Here is a 19,210-nt window from a genome sequence, read left to right on the forward strand (position 1 = left end):
TTAGAGACAACTGCTTCCTCTGTCTTAGACGCAACAGAAACATTTCTGTTTGTTTAACGAAGCCTAGCGAGCTCTATCGGTGTTGCGTATTATCGACTAAAGAGCAACCGGTCAGGTCAAACCGATCGGTCGATATCGCGTACCTCGAATGACTTAACGTTCAAGGTGGAGGAGATGAAGTAACTCGAGTGTTAGATTTAGACGGCACTTTATTTGTATTAGTTGTAGCACTTAACCGAACTAAGTGAGGACTCTGTCGCCCTGTGTCTGTACTCTTCGTTGCTTGTAGATGAACTAACTGAGGACTCTGTCGTCCTATGTCTGTACTGTCCGATGGTTGAAGCTGAACTCCGTTTCCCAGTTCCCGATTCTCTCCTCCCGCAGTTGGATTTCTTCTCCCCACCGTGCCCTTCCGGTTGGTCCTTTCCTGGGTTTTTCCTGACCTCGAGTCGTTACGTTTACTGCCCTGGAAGGACACGTATTTCGGAATGTCCTAACGAGAGGAATGTCCTAACTGTTCGTGTCATAAACGGATGGCCACTCAAATTCCGAATTACAACCCTGGAAGGACACGTAATTCGGAATGTCCTAACGAGAGGAATGGGCCTGTCCGTGCCATAAACGGAAGGCCAACTAAAATTTCGAACAATCGGTGTTCTGAAACACCATTCGTAAGATTAACTTGGACAAAGAACATCTCTGTAGTCTGCGATTTTCTAGAAAGCCACCAATCTACAAAGCCGAATTATCGCTATTTCCTATTTTCCACTCCCACCTTGTTCCCGAAACTTCATAAACCTCCCTGAGCATCGAATGCGCGTCAGAAAGCGCATAACATCTGACGAGAGCACCCTTCTGATCCGCAGCGGCGTCCAGCTCGTGTCTCGATATAACCACGACTGACGTCAGGAGTACGTACACGTTCCAACAACAACAGCAGCATCGGCAGGCATCGTCGCTGTCACCGATGTCGACTCTGGTGTGCTGCGAGCCGGTCTCGGCCGGACGCTCCCGGGACAACCTGAAGCTGGTTCTGAATCGCAGTCTGAGCGAGCCAGGACCACCAGCGAGCGCGTCTACGTTCCTGTCCTCGCCGACGTCCACGGTATCGCCCAGCTCGTCGACCAGCAGCGGTGTCGACAGTTGCATAGCCAGCGACGGCACCGAGTGTAGTTTGAACGCCAGCGGAAGTAGCATCAGCGCCTGTAGCAGCTCAAGCAGCGGTACCGACTGCGACCTCCCGTTATCCGACGTTCATCGTCACTACCATCATCTTCATCATCATCACCACTTTCATCAGCACCAGCTGTCCGCGTCGAAACGCTGCAAAGTGGAGACCGTCAGCCTCCCAGCGAGTCCGTGCTCCGAAAACAACACGCTGCAGAGACAGCTGGTACTCCAGAGGACTAAGACCATCACCGCCGATGAACTGGCGAATCGTCTCCTCGGACGGGATCCCAGTGGTTCCGTGTTGCTCGATTGCCGACCGTTTATTTTGTACAACGTGAACCACGTAAGGGGCGCCATCAATGTGAATTGCTCGGATCGATTCAACCGGAGAAGGTTGCAATTGGGTAAAGCGAGTCTGGCCGATTTGGCGAACACCAGAGAAGGCAAAGAACTGTTGCGTAGAAGGCACTACAGGGAGGTGATCGTGTACGACGATTGTACCGACGATGTGGATCGACTACCCGTTCAGCATCCGCTGTTCCTCGTACTCGTTGCGTTGCTGGACGATAACAGGGAGCCCGCTCTTCTTTTGGGTAAGTGATTCTTATTTTTTATTATCTTAACTTCGCCTACTCGGTCTGTATAGGAGAATCTTTCTTAATTCGTCGAAGAAAGGAGTTTATTCTGTACGCGATCGACTAAGCGCAGCGAGTTTAAACTTCTCGTTTTAATATGTCGTTTTAGTTAAGTTAAAAAATGATACGTGACGATTCTCGTTATATATGTTGTTTGTTGTTTATATAAGATAACGTGGAAACGTCTGACTTTCGGAAATAACGATGATGCGACCGTCGCGAAAGTTCTGCGCGTCTTTGCCTTTGTATATTTCACTCGAAACGCCGAATCATCGCGATGCTTTATTTGCGCTAACCACGAGCCAAAAATTTACGAGTTTCGTTACCCCGCCAGATATGTATTTTCTTACGAATCGTTCGCGTTTTATCAATTACCATCGTTACGTAACACGTAAGAATTCCTTGCGTAACTTGTACGTTTATCGGCACGCTATTTCTCAAACGTCACCTCTATCGAGGGCTGCGTAACTTCTTATTTTCACTATGGAAAATTTTAGACGTTTGCAAGTTTCTTCTAAACGAGATGAGATATAAATCTCCAATTTAACCTAGGAAAATTTCAAACTTCTTTTCCCAGGCAGAACGATTCAAATGTTGTCGTAAATGAAAAATTAGAGGCGGGAACTGAAATTGCCTCGTTGGTTTCATTAAGAGCAACATGTGAATCAACCGGGAAACTGAATGGAAAATATGATGGAAACGTGGGTGGGAAGATGGCGTATCAACGATGGCTCGTGCTCCTCTGTGTCGAGGCTCGAGTAACAGTACTCTGTACTCCACTAAACGCGTTTTCTCGCCTCGTTCCGGCCAGATACGCCGATACGTGCTCGTTTTACGGAGTGCAGCTACCGATGTATACGTCGACTCTGCCGTTGAACCTCTCTTCTTCGTCTAGTACGCACCATTTCTTCTGCTCATCTTTCTCTTTTAAATTCACCGACATCGTACTTTCAAAAGTCATATCTTTATTTTGTATTTCTTTTTACAAATCTTTTTCAATGCAAAATTCTGCCGAAAACTTTGAAAATTGCAGTTGGATACTTGAAAACCCAGTGAACACTTATCTCTATTTTCAGAACTATTTTTCTTCTTTGCGTCACGCGTCCACTTGACAGAAAGGTTGTATCTTCAGAGCCAACCATTCTCCAATCGTCAAGCTGCATTTTGCAGTTTTATTATGCCATGAAACTCTCCTTATTCTTAGATCTGTCTATTAACTAAATTGAATGGAATCGTTGGCGTTCGATCGAATCATCCGCAATAAATTCGAGCGTTTCGTACGGAACAATCGTATCGCTGGATCTACGAACGAGGCAAACTGTCGCCAAGAATTAGTCGATCATCTGATATTGATAACGCGCGTATTTTTCCATCTCTTGCGCTCGCATCGTGTATCTAGTCATCCCGATAACGGCTGCAGAAACGACGCAGAATCGCACGAGATGGTTGTGGTGAAACGCGATAAACATGATTCTAGCAATTGCATTGGGATGGATCGTGCGTCAGTGACACGCGTCATAAATGAAGCTTCGAGATGCCGGCGAATATTCCGTTGTTAACTTAATTCCTATTCGCGTGCATTACGATGCACGTGGCTGCATTGGATTACAGTGCACGCGGTTCGAAGTTCTGCAGGAAGGTCGTCCGATGGGTTGAGGAAGATTGCGTGGAAAATGCGAAAATAGAGGGGGATTTAATACACGAAAGTGGTACGAAGGCTACTGGCAAATTCATTCAGTTTCAAGGAAGAATGAATGAAATTTCTTCAATGAGTTTTCTTCTTTAAAACCGAGATACATAAAACCTGGCGATCGAAACGATTGTACGAACGAATGGACGAAGTGTTTAAATCGTTAGAACCAACAACTAAGAATATCTGCAAATTTTAAATCAGCGATAAATATTCGCTAGATTGGCGAAAAAGAAATTCAACGCTATCGGACGATCCATAGCTTTGTTATTCCATCTATTTTACTATACCTTCTATAGACAAACGCTTGGATATTTTAATATCGAATACTTTTACTTTCCCAAAACAACGAAATAAATTCACCAAACTGTATACAGTAGGTGGAAAATTCGAGAGTTGGAAATATTTTGCGAAAAAAGGGGAACGACATCGCGAAGCCGTGTGAAAGCTAGCGGACCAACTGTTGCGGCAAAATTTTGCAACTTCATCGATGTAACTTGTACAAGTGGGGATTGCGATGAAGTTGATGGCGAGTGGTAGGGAACGCGCTATTCCTCCTTGTGGCGGTAACAAAGTTGAGGAAAGTGTGACGACGCGTGCACGAGCTGCGCCTCTGGTATGGCGCGATGTTCGGCGTTTGGCAAACGGAATCAGGGACGGGAGCCCGGTGGCATAGTGTAGTGCGCAAATTCTGGCCAACTATTCGCGGCGTCATCTCCGACATGAGTCATTCCTATGAATAGATCCCCACCTTTTGCCGCGGCTCGTGTGTATCGCCGTATGTCGTGCGTATTCTGTCTGTTCGTCGCCTTCTCTTTCTCTCTCTTTTCCTCTCTGCTGCTCGCTCACCAGTAGGCTTAACAAGTTTCTCACCTTCGACGCTGTCGCTTGCGTCTTTTTGTCACTTTTTTTTTTCAGGATTTTATGTCCAAGCGTATTCGCAGAGTTTTCAAGGCTCGAACAGATTCTTTTCGAGTCTTCGCCTTTTTTCTCTGTTTTTTTTCTTTTCTTTTCTTTTCTTTTTTTTTTTTTTTTTGGAGAAAATGAAAATTAAGATTACACGCGGAGTGTAAAAAATTACGAGCGTACAAAATATTGCGTGACCCTGAATCGCAGCTGTCAATCATTCTTCGTCAAGCGTCTTCTTTTTCTGGCCAGCTATCTTCTATCCTGGTAAAACCGAATTTAATACGCTCCTTCGACACCGAGCGATCTTTTCGAAAGCCTCACTTAGTCACCGCCGATATTTTCGGAGTGTTGTCTTTTACTCGTCATCCTCGAGGACGTTTTTTTCCACCCACGAGTGGAATTTTCAAAAATCCATCAAAAAAAGAGAGAGAGACAGAGGGAAAAGAGGAAATCGGACGAATGGGACGATCGTTGGTTATTTACGATTTCCCGTGACGGAAGGATGATTCCAGTGATTAGAGAACATCAGTCCGTCAATGGTTTATCAATCGTCTTGGAAAAGCCGAAAGGCCGCGGCGATCGCGCGTTGGTAAGCGTGGCCGGCTCCTATGAAACGAATATTTGCGCATTAGACGGGAATGCATACGCGGAATGTCGGATGAGAAAAAACGCGTAGCCTTAGAATTATGAAAAACCGCGTGACTCACGCGCTTGCGCGGCCTTCTGCTTTCGACTTCTTTGCGTAGAAGTCGATCACGAGACTCGTTCTCTGCTCGAGGGAATATCAACGAGCCTCGCTACTCCAGAAACGGACGATCTTGGGAAATGTGCCGTGTCAGAGAAATTTCTTTGGAAACTCGTTACGATGTTCGCTCGAGAGAAAATACAAAAATTCCGCTTTTTTGAATATGTGCTACGTGTTTTGATAAGAATTCTCGTTGACTACTTGGACCCGCGAGATTCATCCACCGATAAGATTAGATCGTAAAAGAGAAAGGATGGTCGATGAACGTTAGTTGATACGTATCGTAGCCAAACAAGTGGTAAGATCGCGGTTTTATACGAAATTTCACGATTCGCGCTGTCTCGCGATTAATTAAAAGCAAGATTTGAACTCGATTGCGCTAGATTATTCTTATTTTGATCGATTGATGAATCGATCACAAGGTGAACATTGCCGAATCTTATTAGATATCGTACGGTTATTAATTAATTGTTATCTATCGATGATCGCATTAGGTCATATTTACGGGACAAACGCGAACTGCCTATCTTTTTTATTCAATCGTCGCAAATTTTTCCCACCGAAATGATAATAGACTCGATAGAATTTAAAAAGATCGATCGGCTCGGAACATTCGTACTTTGACCAACTACCTTCCCGATTTCAGCATTTTTACAGTTTGAAAGCTTCATCGTACCTTAAAATGTGCAATTTTTTAGCGTTATCGTGCTTCGATCGTTTAAAAAGATTCATCCTTTTTCCACCTTTCCTTTCTTTTTATTCTACGACGTTCTCGATCATCGGTGTACTAGAATTTACTATAGAATTTATTAGATATCTAGCTGTTATATTCTTTTTGTCTTTTTACCTGGCCGATCACCGAATACATGGAGCATCTGCTTGGAAAATACAATACGTAGCGCGACTCTCGTTTGATAGCATGCTTACGAATACGGCTATCTACTGTTTCGATTGGCAGTGACCTTGATCGCGAATTAATAATAGTATTATTCGCTATCAATGGCTGATAACCCAACACTCGTGACTCTTAATTTGACAATTTCGTACGCAATTCTCGATTTCTCCGGAATTTCACGTTCAATAAATCTACGAATCTGGGAAACCTAAGCAATCGACTTGTCTGTAATATATCAACGAGAGTAAAATAAAAAATTCTATCGACTTTAAAATCAAAATCTCGTCGCATCGAAAGCAATGTCGGATGTTCCAAAAAAAAAAAAAAAAAAAAAAAAGAGACTCGCCGAGTTCCCTGAAATCCGACGAAACTCGCGAAGACGCCTAATGGCTGGGGCAAAAAATAGAAGGCACCTTTCTAAAATGCCCCTAATCCACGTGCTCGCCGGTGTCTCGTCTCTCGGTCCGGGGAATAATTCGCAGCTCGCGTCACAGGGAGTCGTTTAAATTTATCTCCGATTTGCGTCACACTTTCGGTTTATTGCCAGTAAAAGCGTTTGCGCGTCCGGTCGTACCGCGGACCGAAGTTCCCTTGTACGCGCCACGATTGTTGTTTCACCAACGTTTCGTTCCTCCAACCTTCCCTCTTCCGATTTTTCCGATTTTTCGTCCCGGACGAAGCTCGAGATACGACGCGATTATAAATATTCGAACGACGAATCTGCTCGTGGCGACCGAGCCACGAGGAAAGGTTATCGACTGTAATTTCAAGCGCGAAGGATATTACGACTTTTTCGTCGGATGACGAAAGCAGGGTGACCGGTTAAATTAGCGATGAAGTAAGCGTCCGCGCAGCGGAAAGCACAACAAACAGAAAGACGCGCACGCTCGGACTCCTTCCGCGTTCTACGAACCGTTTGTCTATTTTACCGAGAAATTCCTAGCCGAAGAGAAAATTGGGATCTTCTTCGTTCGTGTACTCTGTGCCTCGAACGATCTACGAAGAGTTTCGCGAAACGAAATTACGTTTTTCACGTTCTTTCGATCTTCTTGATTTTTTTCCATTGAAATAATTCGATCACAAGAGTGGAAGATGCGTTTTGCGAAATCAGCTTAAAGAACGGCATTTTCTCGTATGGAAAAGCCGACGATCGAAGAAAAGATTCGTAATTTCGAATTCAGAGGTTCCATGTTTCTCTGATTGACGTACCGATCCCACGCAGACATCAGGTTGTGAATAGAGCTGCTTGTGAACCAATCGTGTTCGAGTTTTAAACGTTTTGAAACCTCTTCGCATAGGAAGTTTGAGAAATTGGTAGAATTTTATGTCGTTTGTATCAATAACGAGCGATCCTCTGCTTCTTTCGATCTGTACTGCATAAAAAATTAACGAATGCGATATAGATATTCAATTTCGATGTCCCAAAAAACGATTACTCAAGAGGAAATGGCATCTAAAACCTAAATACCGTCAGCGTGGCGCAAAATGGTAGTCGTAGAGCCGTTTGGACAGCTGGGCTCTAGTCTCGTCTTAAAAAAACGCGCTCCGTGGTCGCGCAAAAGCGACACGTCGCGGCGATGAGACGCGACGGGGAGACCAATATCGGCTAAATTCACCGATGAACTAAGCGCCACCAGGCTCGAACGATGCGGAGAGGCGCGCGCGATATCGCTTCCACAGATAAGGACGTAGCGATTCGAATCTCGTTCACGCGGTGCACGCGCGGCTGCATGTGCGTCTTCGTCGTAAATTATGCAAGCAGCTTGTGTATTACACGCGGCGTCGTGAATGCGATTAGCTTGCCTATTACCATCTATCCTCCTTTTCTATCACGACGATTATCTTTGTTTCTACAACGAACAAGTCGTATAAAATTCGAATTCTTTTTCTCGAATTTATGAATTTCTAGGGACGTTCAGTGTTACTTCAATCGGCTAAAGGTTAAAAACGATACATTATGGATATTCCTTTTCCCTCGTGTCAGTTGTTCGATGATAAGATAAGAAGTATCTGATCTCGAAGGTTTTCAAGCTTGGATGCTCGCCGAACGTTACTCGGTTCAACATTTTTACATATTCCATTTTAAAACTCATTGCATTTTAAAATTGTATTAGAGTTTACCATCGTTTAACCGTGACTCTTGAACTTTCTCGCGATCGTGAAATAGTTGTACCCAGCCAGTCGAATCACCAATGTATTTATCTTCCACAACAAAATACATTAATACGATCTGCTTATCTATCATCGTCGTAGATCTGGCATTTCCGCCGCGAACAAATTTTCTTCCCGAACGTTCGTCCAACCGTCTACCTCCGTCTCCAACCATTGCGAAACTTGCCCGCTCGAATCTCCAATTACGACTTATTTCTAATTGTTACTCGTGCACAATGCCACGACGACATCCGCTAAGAAAAGCGCGCGCGACGTATCCTCGACGAAGCTCTCGCTTTTCGATCTATTTCGATTAGCTGGAGCGTGTCCCATGGCGAGTAGCTCTGGTCTAAACATTAAGGTCAAAGTGGCAGCCAAGTCTCGTAATCCACGCCTGAATCACCTCTAAATATCCGTAAGGGAACTCGAGATGGAGGGATGGAGGTGGTGGCTGGTCGAAGGGGAGGCGGCGCTCGTTATGCAACCGTGATTTTGACATACGGCCATACGAGCGCACTTCAGCCAGCGTAAACATGCCGCGGGGTTAATATACACGATGAGTCATGCTTTCGTCAGTGGAAAGCGCGATTGGACCGACGCGACGAGGACGTTGTACGGTATCGAGTCTCTTGCCAAAACAACGATAACCGGCCCTTTTTTGCTGCTCCTCCAACCCGCCAAGTTCCCTCGTTTCGCCGAATATGCTAATCGCACGAATATGCGAGGGAGATGGGTGTAGAGAAAAGAGGAAAGTCGCTAGCGAAGAGATAACACGCTCCGATGACGATGTTTGCCAGCCAGAGTTTCGTAATGGCTGATTTTTGATCGGCTTTATCAATCGAACGAGCGGATTCGCGAGCCTGTTTCCCGTTGTGTACTCGAGCGCCGATTACTTCAACGAATAGTAGGAGAGTCAGAAATAAATTTTACCTTCGATGGAACGTATCGTCGCATTGGAAAAATATAGATAATCGCTTTGACAAATTCTTGCGATAAACTTTCAGATCACACGCTTAAATATTCAGTTAAATCTGCAGACTGACCTTTATTCGCGAAATAAGTTCTAATCAATTATTTCGCGCGCAAAAGCTCGTTAATCTTCTGTCAACTGATCGCGAAACCAGATTTTTACGTTTCACAATGGTAGTAGCTCTGCTCGGATCGTGGCACTCGCCGCGAAAATAAATCAATTTCCAGCGAAGCAATGGACGTTTTCGCGCTATCTGCTGCGTTTCCGGCGGGAACACAATCGTAACCGAGGTGGCCGTTCATTGAGACTTCGTAATCGTGTTCATTCTTGCGAGAGCGCGTGCTATCTACCGCTCGGCCGTTTTATCGCCACTTCCGCTACGTTAACGTTGAATTACGTCCTCGTGTAGAGCCACCCACGGAAGCGAGTCGCCGAGATTCGATCTCTGCGATCCCTGACGATTCTCGATCGTCGCCACCCTCCTTTCACGATCATCGGCTCGATCTTATCGTCGTTTTATCCAACGTATCGGCAAACGATGATCCCAATTTTAGAAATATCGTTCGTTGGTTTCGAAATTTCTTGCATCCTATAAGTATCATAATCTGTAATCTTCCGTTTACGATATTAACGAGAAGTTGTTTAGAAATGAAAACGGGGAATTTCAAATTCAAGGATACCGTGTTCAAACCGCCGTTATAAATATTCATATCCGTCACAGGTTTAATGAAACAACACGAACAAGATAATTTCGTTTACCGAGACATTTCGGCTGATTAATCGCTCGATTATCGTAATCGTGGTTTAAATATTATATAATCCCAGTCGAAACGTCGTCGGTTTTTCGTTACCTCATTCTCGTAGAGACAAAATTATTCTCTCTAAATAATGTGGATGAAAAGAACGTCAATGGAAAAATATTTTTCAAAACTGAAGCGGTGCAAAGAGGTACATTCCCGATTGCGTTATCACGGGACCCGCGAATAACAAACGATCGCGAGGCAAATAATTTTATCGATAGCGGTCGCGCGTGAATCATCGTGAATCGATCGAACGATGGGCTCTCTAACATCGAGTGTTTTATTTGCGATACGCTCGTCCTTCTGTCGCGATAAGAGGAAGGACGATGTGTACGTCACGCATAAATATGCATCGGCCGATGTCGATAATAATTTATGGAAATTGTATTGGCGAAATCTGCTTGCAGATTCAGCGAAATACCGTGAGACCACGCACGCGCGGATACTGACGTTTCCTTTGACAATCATTGTCGTACGTTCGAAGTTTCCTCTTTAAATTCCAGCTTTTTAGAAAATTATCAAAGACGCTACTTTCGATACGAAAAGATTCTACGTATGGCATAGTATCGATTATGTTTATTAAAGTGCAATTGAACGTTAATGTCTATCGAAATTTTTAAACTACGATAAGAACGTGTCTTCCTTCCGTGATACGTAAAAACGCGATCCAAACGCAATTCAAATCTAATTCAGACCAGTTGATGATAATAGGATTCTCGTAAGAAATGGCAGCTCTAAAATTCACTCTCTCTTAAACTTGCAATTTCAAAAGTTCCAACGAGCTTTTAAACCATTTTACGAGCACTATCTCGCGCGGTACTCATAAAATTAGGGGCAGATCGTAAAAGAAAAATACACAAAGCCTTGAGCACTCAGCATTCCCAATTCTCCATCGCTAAACGCGTTCCAGTAGCTCTTTCTACCTAAGCGTTCCACCGCGTGTCACGACAATTTTGCCCACCGGCGATTTATTACGTACGTTGATCGGCGTATAGAAACGATCAAAAAAATGGGAGGTGTACGTTCCACGAGCAGAAACGAGGAATGGAGGTAATGAATACGCGGAGAGTCGGCCATTACAGTGGTGTACACGATCCTGCTAATTCTCACGATCTCGTTCTGCGCGAGAACAAAGGGAATAACAGAGTGTGACTGGCGAGTTTGCACGTATGTGTTCCGCGGCCATGTAACATACCGAAGAGAACCGCCGCCGCTGTAATTCATGCAAATTGCATTACGTCCAACGAGAGCTGGCCTGACCGACGCGACGGTTCATCGAAACCTTTCATTCACCGTGCTACCATTCAGCGGTTTGACACTCGTGATGAATCGTTCGTCCTGTGGAAAACAGCCTCATCTTTCAGCTGCCATTCCTCTTTCTCATATTACGCAAATATCGACGCTTTCTTATATCGGTTTCTTTTTAAAAGAATTATAATTCCCATACGGAGTTTCGAACGTAATGGATCGTAGATCGAAGTACGTAAACGGTCATTGAATCGAGTAAATCGTCGAAACACCCTTCGTCGACTTTGGTTTTCAGTCCGGTAAAAAATCCCACTTCGACGCGCCCCCAGAATTTCACCATTCGTCGAATCATTCGTCAAGCCGTGCAACAAAGCGGTCCAAATATACACTCTCGATAGTTCGTCACAAAGAAGCGTCGCATCAAACGGTCGGCAACCGGTTGAATCATCATCGAGTACGTAACGAACGAGAATGGGGTTGGGGGAGAGGGAAAGGAGAGAGAAGAAAAAAAGGACGAGCAGAGATGGTAGGCAAGGGGAGAGCTCTTATTAGCTCGATCAGTGCCCGTGGGATTCACCCCCCGCCCTGACTCGACCACGAGGAGCTGCAGGGCCAAATTGAAAATCGGAAAAGCGTGGAAGCGTGAAGGCTGCGTCGCTTTTGGGCAACGCAGGCCTTTAATGAATTAGTCATCGCTTTTTGAACGGGCCATCCGGCAGTGGGGAGCGGAAGGGAGCGGGGAGGGGGAGCGTCAGAATGGCTATATTTTGCTTTTGTGCGCTTTGCTCGATCCCTCGCTCAGCATCCTGAGAGGCTCGGGGGGGGGGGGGGGGGGGGGTGAACCACCCCTCGATGCTAAGCGGCGTCCAATCGAGGGAGAAACACAGGACTCGACGCATCTGGATCAGCTGTCGATGACGATTATTATATGTGAGTCACCCGCTAGAAGCTCGGTTTAAAGTGTATCAATGACTAACGTGTCCAGTGCACACGCGCCTTGCCCCCCGCCCCATTTTTTCGCCGCGTCCACCCCTTGTACGCAACCGGCCTGTTCCCTTTGATACTTCTACCACCTTCTCCCGGCCTTGTCAAACCCTCCCCTCCTCGCCTCTTGTACCTAATTCACGGGCTTATTCATCGAATGCGTATGACGTGTACGCATTGTTTCTCCTCATCCACCCCTTTGCTATCCAGCCCCTCCTGCCAGCAATCGCGGATGGCGACCGTTTGGGATGGAATTTCGGATCTGGTTGAGTCACTTTTTCCGGTTGTGTAAGTGGGTCGTTGCCTGTTCCGGCAGATCCAGTTTCCGTAGCGATAACAAATTTTTTAATTAAAATTTCTAATCAGCTGGTACGCGAACGTCGAGACTTGACTGATAATCTTCCTATACGATATCGTAACATTTTTAAGCAAATATGTGGACAACCATTATATTACAAATCGAGCGTAATTACATTCGAGTTGCAGAGTTCGCTTCGATCCACGCTATTTCTCGCAATTCCTTCGTCAATTTCCCGTCAACGGCAGCCACACGCTGGCCACGCAGCTTCAACCATATCCATTGCCTTCGATATTTTCTTACACCGTTTCTACGTCCACTCAGCTCGTAACAGCCTTCCCGAGCTCTGTCCAGCGTATCTGTGTCCCTCTTTCCTTCACCCTGTGCTTCTGTTTACCATCCACGAAAGACATTACGATCGTGACCGCAGTTTCCTCGTTGTCGAGGGTGCTCCGGCAAACGTAAACTGCTCGACGACTCTGATGCGCTATTCACGCGTGAAACCGAGCCATCGTCAGGCGCATATGGTTCCTGGATGATGCATAGTCCCTGCTAAACAGCGTTCTTTCTCGACGGTATCCGGTTGGACGATCTCGAGGAATCTTCGTCAACGGGACACGCGGGTTTTTATATCGGAGCCTTAATCCTCAGGGGCGAGCCTGCAGGCATATCTGCGTAGGTGGAGGTCTTTAATTTATGAAGGACGACGAGAAATAGGATTAGAGGACGGTTTTTCGTAGAACATCGCGGGGGTGCGGTATCACTTGTACGATACAAATTTCCGCGTCGACGACGAAATATATTTTGAGAGAAATCTAATTTATTATAGAAGTTAAAAAAAGGTAGTATTTCGAAAGATAATTTTGTTCAAGAATCTGGTGAATCTCGGTAGGATCAGGTTTTGGGACTTTGTCTTATCGTTGACTCACGAACCTCGAATCTTTTCGAGAAAAGTACACACGATGACGGCATTTGGAATAATTGTTCGCTAAAATCATCCATCGATGGTGCAATACTTAGATTCCACTTATCGATGACTGGATTTCGTCGCTTTTTCTTGGTTCCGCGAACCAACGTGCGAACTAGAATGACGCACTCCATCGTTGCTTCGCTATTCACGGAATTCGTTATCACGATCCGCAGATAAACAGACGCTAATCTGACGCCGCGGCGTTTAAACAAAATATTGTTCATCACTGAACGTATGACGCAATGTCTGACCAAAAAATCGCCGTCGATGGCGCTAGGTTTTAAGTGGATTCGAACGTTTGTCACGGTGTGAACAGTGTTCGATTAAGAAATTCCAGGTTACTTACGATGACGCGATTGTCATCGATAAAATTTGTTTTGAAACTAAAATGGATGTTTGAAATTAAAATAAGATAAGATCGACGAGAAATCAGTGACAGGGATAAAACGTACTCTTCTTTCTCTTAAATCGTTCTTCTTCCAATATTTCGTAACTATCGCTTGCAATGTTGCGTTCTGTTGAATCTTGGACCAATCTCCCTTTCAATTATGAATTACGCCATGGTCGCATCGCTTTTCTTTCCTTCACGGTCGTTGTTCGTTCGAGGCTTTATCGAGCTACGAAATCTTCAACATCCTCGGTATAGAGCCAGCTTTCGAAAGCGGCGTGTTTATTCATCGTCGCGGATTTCAGCTGCATCCTCTTCCACCTGGTGGCAACAATGGTTCTCAACCATTTCGACAATAATTCCGATAACAGATTCAACAAGAAGCATTTCTCAAAAAGCAAAGAATTTTCATTGTCTCATTTCATTCATTGTCTTCGTACGTTGTTTGATGCTTCCTTCGATTCTATTTCTTCTTCTTCTCGTTTCGATTAATCAATTCTATCCAGACGTCGATTAAAACGTACAATTCTCGATCTTTCGTTGTCGTCTCTCGTCACGTCTCGTTTCGAGGCATCGCATCGTCGAGAAAAGCAGAAGCTCGTGTGACGCATCGTTCGGTAATTCGTGGCGTGTGGAGATGCGAACGCGTGGCGCCATCGGATCGTCCCCTGGCTCCGGTGTCGAGGAGGACACGGATGATGCGCGTGTTTCGTTACGTGCCTGCGTCGTGGGTCGAAAAATTCTCGAAACCCTTCGGTGAAAAGACTTTGTCTCGAATCTTATTCTGTTCGATCGCTTTCGTCCTCGACAACGTCGCGTGAAAATTGCGTTGCTATATTTTAGAATCGTTCGTGCAAGCCACCGCTGCCATTTCAAAATTCTGCTAATATTATCGACTATCGACAGTTAAGTCGAAGAAGCTTCTCTTTACGTTTCTCGTTAAAACCTTTCTGGTTAAGCATTCCACGTCTTACGAATTTCATTAATAACCAGTCTCCTCCGTTATTATTGCATTTTTCTCATCAGTCACGGCGATAAGGATACGATTATTAGTGGGTTAGCGTTGATCGCGTTTATTTTCGCGTTGACAGAATCGCTCAGATTAGCAAACATCTTCGTGAAACGGGTGCGTCCGATTATTTTTCCGGCCCGATCCCCGTTCCCTCGCGATATATCTAGAAAAAAATATAGCAGAGCGTGACGCACCGTTCGATATTCGTGCGTGATACGATGCGATACGCAATTACGCTTCAGCCAACTGTACGCTGTTTAACTCTTGACCACATCGAACGTTCCATATTGTTCTGAGAAAAGATAGTTTCTTCTCTTTTCTTTTTTTCTTTTTTTTCTTTCAGAATGTCTCAAAGCGACGATGTCGAAATTACATTGTTCGTGGTGAAAAAGGAGAGACAGCCACGCTTTCTCACTACGAAATTACTATGCATCTCTCATTCATTTCCTTTCCCTTACTGTGTGACGAATCCCACCTTTTCTGCGCAGTTTTTCGCATCCTTTCACTCTGGAGGTATCGCTAAAAGTTTCGTTTCCGCATTGATCGAACTGGATTTTTCCGATATGATAAAACCTCGCGAGGAATGTTAGTCCTTGCAAAGTGGATCGAGAAAGTTCCAATCGCATTACAACGATCGCCGATCTGACGTTCGATAAAGCTACGATCGCGTATAGTAGAAATTTGAAAATGTTGAGACTGCCAGGTACAAATCTGAAGCAATATCCAACAAAGCTAGAATTATTCGTTGGAATTTGCAAACCGAGAGGAATGCGTTGAACGCGATTACGAAAACTCGATCGCGTGTCACGGAGTTTCCTCGAATTTATGGCGCGAGACTTGCGCGAAACAATGATTGGCAGTCGCAGTCAGCGGGCGATGGCCCCGCGTGGAATCGCGTTTCTAATCCGTGGCCTGTTCTCCCAAGCCCGTCAAGTCAAACCATCGAATCACGAAGTTGCCTCGACTCTTACTTTCTCTCTGACTCACCCAACCTCGTCGTCGCGGCTCGATCCACTTGCTTCTCCCTCGAACGATCGACCACTTCGATTCCTGGTCCGGGACCATCCGTGTCCAACGAGAACAGATTCCCTCGGGAATCGTTAAATTCATCGTACGGTAATCTTCAGAAAACTCCGATTACTTGTACGACGTTTCGATCATCGCTCTCCAAACCTTCGATTCCTAAGACACAGAAATTGGAATCTTCGAACTCTCTTTAAGCGACAGATCGGAAATTTTCACTTTCGCTCTTTCTCCGCTAACGTTTCTCCAATCGAAGCGATTGCTCGAAACGTCTGGTCTCTTTCGACTCTTCGAGTATTCGGTTTCTATGGTTGGATCGTTATCACCGATAAATCGTCGCATCGATTTCGCGCCAGACACCGGCGCAGCGACGACGACAGCAATCGACGTGCAGCTTTTTAATTGATGCCTAGGTGAAAGTAAGGGAACTAGAGCAGAACGAAAACGTCGAGAAGCGAAGTGGCGGTCGCCTTCGATCGACCTGCTGTTTCACGAAAATCGCTCGGCTAAGAAAGAGAAAGAGGAGAACCTAGCTGCACACGCAGGACGCTTTCCAACGCGCTGTCACTAGAGGACAGCGCGGCTGTCAGCGTCACGTGTCAAACCGTGCACTTTCCTAGAGAAGCTGGCACTCGTGAGTACTCGTCGTTGAATTCTGCCAGCTTATTGTACTCGCCACGCGTGTTCTCCTCTCGTCTCGTCGTCTCCCTAATTGATAACGATTTGGCACTGGCTGCTCGGCTACATGGATCGATGAACGCCAGCGTGAATCAGGTTTAAGGATAGATCGTATTCGTTGAAGGAAGCGACGATCTACATAGGTAGAAATACAAGATAGACGAGTACGTGGAATGGAGTTAATCGAGTCAGTAGATGAATGGATGAGATATTTATTCGACGTAAAAGCCAAGCATATTTATACGTGTATATATATAATAGGAAAACTGCGATCGATGGGTGGCAACGATTTCCCGTTCAGGGAAACAAACGTGATACTAATTCGGTCGGGAGCCGGTGACCGGCAGAGGCGAAACTGCGAAAGCGTCCCGCGAGAAACGAGGCACATTTTTCACAAGGTGTCGGAACGTTGCGGACACCGTGCCAGATTCGTCAGCGACGCCCGATTTAGCCAGCTTGGCGAGCATTAATGAGCAGTGAGGTCATCGTCTCGATGCTGCCAAATAAAAGCCGGTCAGACACCGTTCCCCAAAGACTGTCTCGTCTCTTCTTCGACCTTCCCTTCGCGTGTATCGTTTCCGTGGATTAAACGAGCCCCCGGGATGCTGGCTTCCACTTTCGTTCTTTCACGCGTTGTCTCCGATCGAAAGAATGAAAGGACGTGAGAAACGTGGCCAACAGGGGCTGAAGAAGGGACAGAGGAGACACGAAGGCAAAAAGAAGCATGGCGAACAAGTTGCACACGCGTCCTCGTCGCGGTCGTCCTTCGTCTCCTATTCGGCCGCTTTGGGAATGGGGAATGAATCATCGGTGCTGAGATCAAGCGGATGAAAGGAGCCGGCACGAACAACGGACCGTTGCCGACGCTCGAACGTCGTCAGCTGGTGCACAGGGTCGACGAACCGCGTTTTATTTCGCGACCATCCGCTCGGTATCCTCCAGACTCGAGACTCTGCAGCACCTTTGTCTCTCGCGATCTTCAGAATTTTTCTTTTCCTTTTTTTTTTTTTTTTATTTAGAAAGTGAAATGAAATGCTTATTAGAAAATAAAAATTTGACTAAGTTGCAAGCACGTTCGTGTTACTTAACGGTGCTTTCATTCGACCACGACATTATTTTATTACAATTATTTTACAAGCAACGGAATTATGATCGATCGCGTTTTCTTGCCTCTATATAGAAACTAAAAATATCGCTACTAAATTACATGCTATTGTACAAGGTTAATGTTCTCGTTAATCGCGTGAGTCGAGGGTATCGCGAAGTCCATTTAACGGGTTTTCCAGGAAACAGGGCAAATGTATCGTCGTGTTCAAAGTTGTTTACACGGAATTGTCACAATGCCCGCGTGTTTCTGGTATTAAGTCAAAGGTCTAAATGGAAGAACGCACAAAATGAAATGCACAAAAGCTTTTTGAAATCGATCTATGAGTCAACTAGGAGTTCAGTCGGTGTTAGTATCGGGCAGGCGATTGTTATGCGACGAGAATCGAAAGGAGCTCTTTATCATACGGTTGTCGACGATTTTGGGAAGATGATATCATTGAAAAGGCGCGAGTATCGACAGGAATAATATTCTCTTCGATGGGTCTTTTTTTAGTAATAGCAGACAGCGTACCTACGTTCAATCGTCCTCCGTGTCAATAAATGAGTACATTCGAGGTGACTCACTGTCGTCTACTTCGTTCTTACTTTGTGAAGTCATCCATGCTCGAACGAACAATTTCACTCGATCGTGAACCGTGAACAATCAGCTCCGCGATGACTTGGAGCGCCAAAAAGCGGTACTCGCCTCTTAACTCGTTTAATGACAACCTCCGATTGCCGGTATCGTGCTAGGAATATCAGGTTTGTTGCGATAAAAACGCTCAAAGCAAAAAGTATTCGATGAAAGAAATTAATTGCTCGCGCTTTGTCGCGCAGCTTTAATAAAAAGAAAAACAGAAAAAAGATACAAACGAGAAGATTGTAAGAGATCTGCGTCGATTGGACCGATGATATGCTGCGCAAGATTCGATGAAAACTCTCGAACGACTTTTACGTTACGTGCAATGTGCAGATCCGCGAACGATAGGTTGGCAAATTGATGAAATTTAAAGAATAGAGTCGCGAAAGATGAAGCGGTAACGATAGCATTATGAACGCTCGGTTTCAATAAGCATTGTATATTGCTGATGCAGTTGATCCTTTCATTGTTAAAAACGAGCATTGTGAGTCATTGCCGCGGGTAGAAGAGGCAAAGTGCCGTGAAATTGCCTGAGAGATGGAGAACAGCTCGAGTAAGTGCGGGTCCGTGATCGAGAAATACGGAAAGGAAGATCGATCCGTGGAAAGATCTTCGTTGGCTGTATAGTTGTAAACGATCGCAACGAAACAATGCGCGCGACGCGTAGTACAATAGAAAAATAAATTTAGGGTGGATGATGGTCGAAGAAAACTAGGAAATTGCGAGTTGCATGGAATACGACAGGGGAGAAACGGATGAAAGAAAACACAGTGGGTAGAGTGAAAAGAATAAAAGAATAAGACGAAGCGAATGAAGTAAATATAAGGGAAATAAGAAAAAAAAGAATGGAAATCGCAAGGTTGGAGGGAAGTTGATTCCGATTGTCCAGGTGCAAGGTGACGACAGGTAGCGAGCTGG

The 19,210-nt window shown here is 45.2% G+C and overlaps 1 protein-coding gene across 2 annotated transcripts in view; it reads left to right on the forward strand.

The window, feature by feature from the left end:
* LOC126871718 (dual specificity protein phosphatase 10) overlaps positions 1-19,210 on the forward strand; it is a 66,610-nt gene that overhangs the window by 21,266 nt on the left and 26,134 nt on the right. For both annotated transcript variants that reach the window (XM_050630841.1, XM_050630842.1), the window contains one exon: positions 867-1,763. In XM_050630841.1, the coding sequence (XP_050486798.1) occupies positions 867-1,763 (897 nt within the window). The remainder of the gene's footprint in view (positions 1-866; positions 1,764-19,210) is intronic.

This window comes from Bombus huntii, chromosome 12, assembly GCF_024542735.1.
Source record: "Bombus huntii isolate Logan2020A chromosome 12, iyBomHunt1.1, whole genome shotgun sequence".
In the NCBI taxonomy this organism is placed as follows: domain Eukaryota; kingdom Metazoa; phylum Arthropoda; class Insecta; order Hymenoptera; family Apidae; genus Bombus; species Bombus huntii.